This window comes from Echinops telfairi, unplaced genomic scaffold (genome assembly GCF_000313985.2).
Source record: "Echinops telfairi isolate 266 unplaced genomic scaffold, ASM31398v2 ScPeMD7_7467;HRSCAF=8505_1, whole genome shotgun sequence".
Taxonomy (NCBI): Eukaryota; Metazoa; Chordata; class Mammalia; order Afrosoricida; family Tenrecidae; genus Echinops; species Echinops telfairi.
The window spans coordinates 14,129,937-14,140,709 of record NW_022111368.1 but is presented as its reverse complement, the minus strand read 5'-3'; the positions used below and the strand labels follow the sequence as shown (position 1 = coordinate 14,140,709).

The 10,773-nt window shown below is 44.6% G+C and overlaps 1 protein-coding gene across 1 annotated transcript in view; it reads right to left on the bottom strand.

Moving 5' to 3' along the window:
• Positions 1-821: 821 nt before the first annotated feature.
• SEPTIN10 (septin 10) overlaps positions 822-10,773 on the bottom strand; it is a 53,679-nt gene continuing 43,727 nt past the window's right edge. Inside the window, exons 9-11 of the mRNA XM_013005119.3 lie at positions 6,796-6,928; positions 3,817-3,998; positions 822-1,898 (exon numbers count right to left, since the gene is read on the bottom strand). Of these exons, the coding sequence (XP_012860573.2) occupies positions 1,883-1,898; positions 3,817-3,998; positions 6,796-6,928 (331 nt within the window). The 3' untranslated portion in view covers positions 822-1,882. The remainder of the gene's footprint in view (positions 1,899-3,816; positions 3,999-6,795; positions 6,929-10,773) is intronic.

Here is a 10,773-nt window from a genome sequence, read left to right as displayed (position 1 = left end):
CTCCTAGGAGAACGTCCTGCATTGTTCAAGAAAAACCTCCTGAGATTTTCCTCTAGGAATCCACCCAGACAGCTGCCCCAACCTCCCGAGCTGCCGTCTCTGCCCGGAATTTGTTTAATCTTTGTACTGTGACCTGGGTGCAGGCTTCCACCCAACCGTCGATGCACGTGGTTCCACGTCGTTTAAAGCTTTGTCTCCGAGCAGATGCTGCCCTGGTCTCAAGGGGTCATTTACTCGAAGGTGTGTGCACGTCTCTAGTGCTACTGTTTGGCTGGAATGTTAGCCACAGGGGGAGTTGTTTCAGACCTCAAGGGTGCACCAAGGGCCACAGTCTTGGGGCTTCTACCAATCTGTACTTGACCAGTTAGCCTCGTCTTTAAAAATTATTTCTAGTTTGGTGTTACATTTTTCTCCCTCTTTGTCTAGGTCCTTTTGTTTGCATCCCTTCAGAGCAACCGCAGAGGTAGCTGGGCGCCATCTGGTCCTGGTGTGAGAGGAGCCCGCAATGGAGCTATCCCGACAGATCCCCTCAGAAGCCACTGTTCTGATTGAAGTTGACTGTGGAAAGCACCCAATGAGGGCAAGCCACGGGTATGACTGAATTTGTCTGCATTTATCAGAGACACATTCACACAGGTTTTGTTTAAAACAAACTAGCACATGTATAAACTAAAATCCTAGTAGCAATACTTTACTTATCCTCAAATAGCTACACATAAGCTTTTTAGTGCCTCCATGACGTAACGTTCCCTCTTTGTGTAACCTTTCTGACCTTTGGGCTTTAGACCAGTCTTTCCCCAGGCTCAAGAAATTTCAACACCTTTCGATCAATATAGAGCAAATTTTATTTTTCAGGAGTAAAATGTCAGTTTTATTTAAAAGTATTCAAGTACAAAAAAATGAGAAATGATATAATTGTTAAGTATATATATGTGCATGCGTATCTATATGTGTGTACATGTATATGTATATATATATATATAGAGAGAGAGAGAGAGAGGGAGACTGTATTTAAAAAGGTTAGAAACCATTCACTTGGTCTGAGAATACTAAGGCACTCTGAATTGAAATATCTCGAGATTTGAATTACCTGGGTTTTTAAACAGACTATTTAGGGGTTCATAATCACTTTTTTTTAAGTCTTTAATAGAATGATTCCACCTTGTTATTTTTCCTAGAACAGACTTTTTTTGCTTTGTGTTTTGTTTCAGAAGTTTTAAACAGTAACTACAAAATACATCCTAAGGTAACTCATGTGACACACCCAGTTTCAAAAGGTATTTGAAATAGAAAAAAAGTTATTATACCTGGATGATTTTACTTTTAAACATAGTCACACTAAAGCCTGGAAGGTCATCATGCTATATAATTTGATATAAAAGCTTAGGGTATTATCAACTAGATCATAGCAAAAGATAAGAGTGACTAAAAATATTCAAAAGTTAAGACAGTTTTGGCATATGACATAATTTAAAACCTATAGCCAAAGTTGGCTGTTTAACACGTACAAGGACAAAAAGAAAAGGTGGTCTGGGGAGACAGACGCCGTAACAGGCAGGTCCGAGTTTCGAAGGGCACTGAAGCTCGTCTCTTTGGTCTCGTGCACTGCAACGTTACTTTAAGTTGGCAACGGGGGAAACCATCTCTAACCTGCAACTTACAGATGTCTAAAAACACTGACCCTATCCAAGTATTACCATCCACCCTGGCGTATGTATTGACCTTGTATTTGAAAATATTTGATACACGGCAATTATCATGTCTATTCACCAGAGGGAGAACCAGTACGTAACACAGCAAAGAAAACCAAAGCATACTTCTAGCTTCTTCAATAACATTTACTTTTAACGATCTTCTGTTATGCAGTTCCTAGAATGCTGTCTTATATAAAATTGGAGCTGAAAAGAGAAAAGAATAATTTTGTTTGTTACAACTTAAAATACCACACAGGACATGACATCACTAGCATCATCGATTTTAAAAAGCTTTTAGAGGGCGAGCAAACACACACCGGCTGTGCCACTGAGGGTTAACGTGAGACTTTGGTGGTGGAGGGGGTGGGAAGGACAGGCAAACCACCTAATCATATCTTCTTGTGGATAAAGCCCTCTGAGTGACAAAAAGTTATGGATTTGGTTCTTATTTAGTATAAATAAGTAAAGCACAACAAACTAATGGCTCTCTAGTGAAATAGGGTGACAATATTCACATACATGGAATAAAATTGGGGAATGCAATCTTAGTAACATTGAATTACGCTAGCAGGATAAGAAAGTAAAAATCTCTTTAGCTTTATAATTCAAAGCATGATAACAAGTAGCAATAAATTCTCTTTATGGTTCATCTTTTGACATTAATTCTTTAGCTAAACAATTTATGAGTGAAGCACAGCTATTACACTACCATATTCACTCTCGTGACAAATAATTGCCTGCCTCCCATGTGCTGGGCACTGGTCGGGGCTCGAGGGATGGGCACAGCAATAAATGAAGCAAAGACCCATGCCTGGAAAGCTACCGTCAGACATTCATGTATGAGAACCCCAAACATGGTAAAACCCATAGGCTGCTTACATCCACCCAGACGACCTTGTAGATTTGCTTTTCCTCTCCACAGTTCAAAACGAGAAAGCCACCCTCAGCCCAGGCTGTGTTTCCTAACTAGTGTGAAAGTGAGTTACAGTATGCTGAAAATGCTGGCTTAGAGGTGGATGTGGTAACAAGAGACAAATGGTCACTCTGAGGACGGGAAGGAGAACAGGCGGCCACTATTTTTAGCAGAGGCAGCGAAGCAGATGGTAGCATTCTGGAGAGAATGAGTCGTAATGGATTTCGACCACAATCACACAGATCAGCTGGTTTTAAGGGGGTGAAATAAAACGAGGGCCATCAAGTACAGAAGAAAACTATCAAAAAAGAAAAAGAGACACAGAAACTTATGTTCTAAAACTTTGGTAACTTTGATTTGAACACATACCCCAAACCTAAGGAAGGCCTGGAGGTTCTCATCCAAATGCTACTCAAGGCGCCCAAATGAACTGGAGCCCTTTCTACCTTCCTCTGCATCTTTAGGTCCGTCATGGGTTTCATAAGCTCTGACTTCAAGGCACAGGAGTTCGAATCGATAGCTTTGTCTCCTTATTAAAATAAAAATTCTCATAGAATCATTATCAGTAGAATTTGTTTTTTTAAAAGTTTTTTTAAGTGGGCCTAAGGACTCATGGTCTTTGTAGCTATAATTCCCCTGTAAACTGCCCAGCTTCATTTGGACATGAAGCCAGCATGCCTGTTGGCCATGAGAGCCGCAGGAAGGACTCTAAAAGAAAGCGGCCAGTGTCCCCCCCAGATCACGGCCTCACTGCCAGAGTCGATTCTGACTCACGGCGGCCCTGCAGGCACAGAGTGGGACTGCCTCTGTGGGCTTCTGAGACTTTTCGAAGCCTCGTCTTTCTCCCTCTGGCCTGAGGGTTAGCAGTCCAATTTGTAAGCTACACACTGCCAGGGCTCCTTTTGCCCACCCGGCTAACTGACCCCTCTTACACTGCGGCATAGCTTTACGTTGTTCCCTTGGGCAGTTTCAGGGCCCCTGTTATGTGCCAGGCACTGTTGTAAGGGATAGGGCACGAGCAGCGGGCAACCTGGACACGCACGGCTCCTCTGCTCTCAGGGGTGAGATTGTCTTTGCAGGAGGAAGAGAGAGTCAGCACACGGGCAGTAGAGAAGTGCATGGAGGCGCTCCGACAGGCCAACAGACGGAAGCAAAGGCGGGGCTGGGATGCAGGGGCTGCAGCAGACAGGGCAGTCACACGCTACTTACTTTTTCCTGTCCTTGTCTTTCCTGGTGCCACTGGCAAGAAAAGACTGGTTCTGGTAGATTTCTGAGGTAGCTTTCTTTTTGGCAAAAGCAGTTATTTCTTCTTCCAAAAGTTTTCTCTTTTCCTCAAGTTTCATTCTCTCTTCTTGGTGAATTCTTTTGAGGTGTTCAAATTTGGCCTGAAGCTGCGACAGAGATGCAATTCTCACTACTGACACAGTGTGGCAGCACTTCCACAGGAAACCGTCTGGCTGGGGCACAGAGAGGAAAGGCCCACCCCCTCAGGCGCTACACACGGCCCCCGGCCCTCACACTGGCATGAAAACTCACACTGGCATGAAAAGCCGGCGCCCGCTGTACGGGAATTTTGTGCTGACATCCTACGACAGCTTGAAACGAAACTCCGCTTTTAAAACACCCGCTGACCTTTTCCTACCGAATGTTCCTTTCTTTTCGCCTTAATCTGTTCTCTACATAGCTTTTTCAAATAACGTGGGCCCAGCTACCCACCACTAAACCCTATGAAAGGAATCCCATGGAAAAGTTCTGGATAAAGTAGGAGGAAAATGTGGGACGAAACTCAAAATCACACGCAAAAAGCCAGGTTTGCTGGTCTGACACAGACAGATGGAACTTAAACTGTGGTCCTCGGTCAGTCTTCAACCTGGACCTCAGCCCATTCCATCACTCAATTTTCAGCCAGACAAAAGACGAGTCTATGAGGCGAGCAACAACACTAGAAAGATACATACTCCTTAGAACAATCAACCATTTTTCAGTCAAGAGGGGTAGCATTTATCCAAGGACAAAGTCATAAAAAAGCCTGACTTACTGGTCGGTCATCCCTCCAGACTAAGGATCTGGAACTGACCATAGCCCCGTGGCTCAATTTTCAGCCAAGCAGGTGAAAGGTCTATAGGGGGAGCAGTAACATTAGGGAGGTACACACAGCTTAGGGTAATCAACCATTTGAGATCGAAAGGGCAGCATTTGTCCAGGGGCCAGGTTCAGAAAGCAGAAAAGGAGGGTGCGCATGGAGGAGTGGGACACGTGATGTCACCCTGGGGAGGGGGGGGGGTGTTGCACTCAATGAGGTGGCACAGAAAGTGAACTCTTGAGGGGAAACCTCATCTGCTCTGTAAACCTTGGTCCAAATTCACAATAAAAAGTTAAAGAAAAGAAAAAACTATCAGTCGCGTTTACATCTCTTTTTTTCCTCACTGGTGAATTAAAATACATGAGAGATAATATACTCTTAATTAAAAGTTTTACCCTGACACCACCTAAGACAAATCTATTAATTTAAAAAGAAAAAAATCATTACCCCTATTTCCATTACAATGCCTTCCCAAATATGCCACTGAAAAATGACTTCAAATTAAGGACGTTCTTGATTGAGAGAGACCAGAGAAACGTAACATTCAGATGTGATCCAGACTGAGCCCTCAACAACCAGCCAGAGGGCGGCCGGCTGAAGATGCTCCACAACAAATCGCGCTTTACAGAGGCCATGTCCACTTTACCAGGCTGCTTAGCAACCCCGCCCATGGCAAGCCTGCAGTCAACCACTGGTAAAGGCTAACTCATATTCTGCTCCCTGTGCTCACTGCCAACGAGTCTATTATGACGCAAGTGACCCCACAGGGCAGAGCAGAGCCATGTCTGTGCGTTTCTAAGACTGCATATCTATCTGCATGGACGTGGAAAGCCTCATCTTGCTGCTGCGTAAGCCAACATTTTAATTTTGATTACAGTGCGGTGTTTTTAAGTCTACAGATATGAGGGGTAACCCCCAAAAGCCAGATTCCCCTCCAAAGCTATGTGTTTCAATTTTTTTACAAAACCACCTCATCACCTTCAAAATACTCTCCATTATACTTAATACATTTGTCAAATCTGTGATTTCATTCTTGGAAACATTTTTCAAACTCATCTGTTCAAATGACTGACAGTACCTTCCTCGATTTTTATCTTTACCTCTTCTACATCAACAAATCACTGTCCTTTCATGTCCCTCTTCATTCACAGAAAAAAAAAAAAAAGCCTCAAAGAGCGAGGTCAGGTGAGTCAGGTGCATGGGGAAAGAGAGGTACTCTGTTTTTTGCCAAAAACTGGCACACTGAGATGACTGTGTGAGCAGGTGCATTGTCGTGGTGGCAAAACCAGTCCCCCGGCTGCCACAAATCAGCCCTTTTTTTTTTTTGATGCTCACCTTTTTTGAAACGGAAAAACCACTCATACACTTGACTTTTCCCCATAGTCCCATCCTTGTAAGATGTGCTCAGTATCACAAGTTCCTACCACATTTTTCCAGAGCAGGAAACAGAATTTCACAGCCACATGCTGTGATCCTCTTAAATCGGCTTTCACAAAACGCAAGGTTCAAGCGAAACTGCTTTTATGAAAAAATACACCGTGACCAAAGAGAACCTTCCAAGGCGATGCCACTGGGTGCACTCACTCAGAGCGAGTTGCTCGATGCTCCCTAAGTGGGAAAAATGCATACTATGAAGTTCTACTTCCCCCAGTGCAATTCTGGTTTTGGGGGGGCACCCCATCATATTCAAACCGAAGCCCTGATGGCTTCTAATCACAAAGTCAGCAGTTCAAAACCAACAGCCACTCTTTGGGAGAAGGGTAAGGCCATCTAGAGATAACTAACTTTCAGTGCCATCGAGTTGATGCCGGCTCATAGTGACCCTACAGCACAGGGTAGAACTGACGTGTGAGTTTCCGAGACCATGACTCTTGGAAACCAACAGAGGCGGTTCTACCCTGTCCTATATGGCCGCTGTGAATCGGCATTCACGTGATGGCAGTGAGTTGGATGTTTTGGTTTTATATGTATTCAAGGACTATGTGTTCAGCTAGCTAATTTTTAAACAGCAACAATTTGCATCACAGCTTGATCCTTGAGATAAAGCCTCCAAATTAACAAGACAGCTAACAACTGGATGCCAATTCCACCACAGCAGTACTTGCCTCTTTCTCCGCTTCTTTCAGTATGACTTCTTTCTCCTTCACTCGCTGCACGAACATCTGCTTCATCTCATCTTCTTTCTTCTGACGTTCGCCATAGAATTCGTGTCTTTTGGCTTCATAGGCCTCCTGAACACTAAAAAGTTATTTGTGGCACTTTTATGTTAAAAGGATGATGAAAGAAGCTTACAACCACCCAACCCCACCCACACCGCCCATTTCACCTTAGGCCTCGTGCACGCAGTGAAACTGCTCTGTATCAGTGGAACCCACTTGCATTTTCTTCCTCTGACGGGATGCTCTGCCCGATACTAGCTCGTGCTTTCTTTCACAAGTTTTACTGGACAACATTTTCTAATACCCTCTTAAAGACAGAAACCCCAAGCAGAGAGCTGGCTTCTCATGAGCTACTGAGTCAGCAGGCTGCTCCCAACAGAAGAGCACAGCTTTTTCTGACACACACGTGGGCCCTGAGTGGGGATCGATTCAACAGCAACTGGTAAAAGGATGGGATTTAAACTCTCTGATGTACCAATTCTTTCATAAAAAGCTGTCTAAATGTCACCCCAAACATGCACCCCTTTATTTAGGTCTTGGTTCCGGTGTTACTGCGTCTGGAAAACTTGATGCCATCTATAACCCTCTGACTAGCCAGCCACCTTTTCTCCAATCTGATCCCCAAGGTGCCAGCTCTGATCCCCAGGTCACCGACATCACTTACATCAGATGCTAACCAAAGGTTGGAGCTTCAAGTCCACCCAAAGGAACTTTTGAAGAAATGTCTGGTACTCTACTTTTGAAAAGCTTACAGAGCAGCATTCTAGCCGACTCACACGAGGTCGCCTTCTATGGCTATTTGTTCAGAGCTCAATCTAATGGTGTCATACATTAATTCATATCAAATCTAAATTTTGTAAAAAGTGCTCCATTCACCTATTCACACAAGCACTTTCATTCCTTAAGGAGGAAAAGAAATCTACCTAGCAAAAAATAAGGAGACTTCACCTTCAAATAGTTGCTGCAGGCAAGCTACTGCTAGGAATCTTTTAGGTTCACGGCTTAACGGCCAGAGCAGCTCTGAAAGACAAGCACTGAAATCATCCCACCTACTTGTAAGAAAACTAAAGCTTTCCAACTGGTGACAACGGAAACATGGGGTCAAAGGAATATCAAAACTGCTTCATCATCTTTCAAAAGGGGGTTCGTCTTCATGTTCCTGGCTATAAGCCTGTCATGTCCTCTGAAGACCAAGTGCAAAAAGCAGCTACTGTCTAGGACTTCCAAAGACACAATTTACTATAATCACGTCCAGGAGGAAAGCTGAGGTTTTCTGCTCCTGTCAAGATTCACAGCCTTTCTTCTACCCTGTCCTACAGGGTCTCTGTGAGTCAGAAACGGACTTGATGCAGTGAGTCTAACTGTGTTAGCAAAGGTGTAAACAAATGGTTGTGGGAAGCAACATGAAGCAAAAGGTTAGCAGTTCAAACCCCTGCCACCCATACCCCCCAGAGGAGCTTCAAAGCTAGGCCTGGTGACCACCCCTCAGGATGTCCCGTGTTCTATAAAAACATGTTCTATGGAGTTGAAACAATTCCTGTGACGATCTTAAGAACACTTCACTACAAACGGAAGTGCACCACTCTCTCTGACCTCCTGATAAGCTCCTGATCACACATCCAGGGTCATCATGACCATTCGATAGTATGAATAGAACACTAAACCCAGATCAGGCCACGGTAAGCGCTAGGAAGTCAAGAGAAACCAAGGTCACCCTGCAACTTCCTAAGGGAACTCACAACCACTGTCCTCCAGGGTTTCTCCACAGGTAAAGACAAGGAGCGGCTGAGGGTTTGAATTGTCAATGTCACGGTTAGCAAGCCAACACTTAGCTGGCATTGCCACTAGGGTGCCTCGTTGGATAGCATGACAGATATTGAAAGAAAGAGTTTTTGGGGTTTTTTTGCCACTGTTTTATGCATTCCTCAAGTCACACAGGTGGGATTCCTCTGAACACAGAACTTAACTTCTGGAAACTATAAAATTAAAGGCTTCCCAGTACATAATGCTGTATCATGACTTACAGAAAACAAATCTAAACCTTCATTCACAAAGGAGAAAGTGACAAGAGATATTTTGCCTAGGTCCCAGCCCAAGCATCCCGTAAGAAATGTCTTCCCTGTCTGAAAGACGAGGCGCAGGAAGGGAGGGGCTGCACGGATTGCCTAGAAAGCAAGGCAAAGGCTTCTCTCACACTGAGAGGTCTGCTTCTCCATCTTTCTCTCTTCTCTTCCAGAACCAATGGTTTGAGAGAAACAAACATTTGCCCAGTGACTGAATGGTAACTACCTAATGCAGATTCCCATGTACTATGCTTGGAAATTTGGCTCTGCTAATCTGAGGTGAGGCCTGGGACCTACATTAACAAGTGTTGATTAACACTTGTTAATCAACAAGTGGCTAAACATCAGCCGGATGTCAGAAACAACAGCCATTACCAAACCAGCTCACTGTGACCCTCACGGAGGGCAGACCAGACCTGCTCCAGAGGGCTTCCAAGGCTGTAATCCTATGGAAGCCAGCCACTGTCCTTTCTGCCTCAGAGTGGCTGGCTGGTTTAGACAGCCCTTAACCTCGGAGCAACAGGGCTCCCAGAAGAACCACAGGGCCAGGTCAATCCACAAGAATCCCTGGTCTCCACATTTCAGGTCCCCTCCACTTGCTCTCAATTCCACCATATCCATGCCTCTGTAATGTACCCATGAGTGGGATTCAGAAAGGTGGTGGAAAAGTAGAACTAAAAGAAAATGGAATCTTCCCATAACTTTGCTGACGTCTCCTCAGATACTTCTGAACTGTCCCTGAGCCTGAAGAAAGGAGAAGTGAAGTCTCATCTGGAAACACCAGAAAAGCCCACTCTAGTCTAACTGATTTATCTTCACTAGAGGAAATACTCAGGGGAATGGAATTCACTCATACCCAGAGCAATAAAAAAAAAAAATTCATTCAGCCAGTTGATTCCAACTCATGGTCACCCTGCATGGCGGAATAGAACTGCCCCCTTCATTTTCTCCCACCGAGTAGTTGATGAGCTCATGGGCTTGAAGCACAAACTCAGGGAGCAACCCAAAATGAGCCCACTGGGTCATCATGGCTCCTTAAGGGGTGACCCCAAACCAAAGATGTCATCTTGTTTGGATCCACAATCAACACTCATGGAAGCAGCAGTCAAGAGATCCAATGACACAATGTACTGGGTAATCTGTTGCACAAGACCTTTCTGAAGTGTTGAAAAGCAAAGATGTGCCTTTGGGAACTCAGGCATGCCTGACCCAAGCCATGGGATTTTCAATTGCCTCAAATGCTTGTGAAAGTAGGACACTGAATAAGGAAGACCGAAGAAAAATCTGAATTGTGGCGTTGGCAAAGAACAGCAAAAGTACTATGGAATACCAAAGAGCAAACACGTTTGTCTTAAGAGGAAGGAAATGAGAACGTGCCTTAGAGGCAAGGAGGGCAAGACTTTGTCTCCCATGCTTTGGACATGTTGTCAGGAGAGATCAGTCCCTGGAGAAGGTGGAGGGACAGCAAAAAAGAGGAAGGCCTATGAGAAGATGGACTGACACAGTGGTTGCCAACAATGGACCATTGTGAGGATGGGCCAGGAGGGGGCAGTGTTTCGTTCTGTTGCACATAGGGTCGCTATAATTTGAAACAGAATCGATGGCACCTTACACCACCACCAAAGCACAGTGGTTGCCATCCAGTGGACTCCAAATCAGAGAGACCCTACAGGGTGGAGGAGAACTCAAAGGTTCCAAGGCTGTCACTTTTATGAAAGCACAATGCCATTTCTCTCTCTCATGGTGAGCGCAAACCACCCACACTTTAACCACGCACCACCGGGACTCCTTGAGAAGGGTGGTTGTGTTAGACAGGGTTCTCTAGAGAGATAAAACCAAATTTCTGATAATTTAATATATT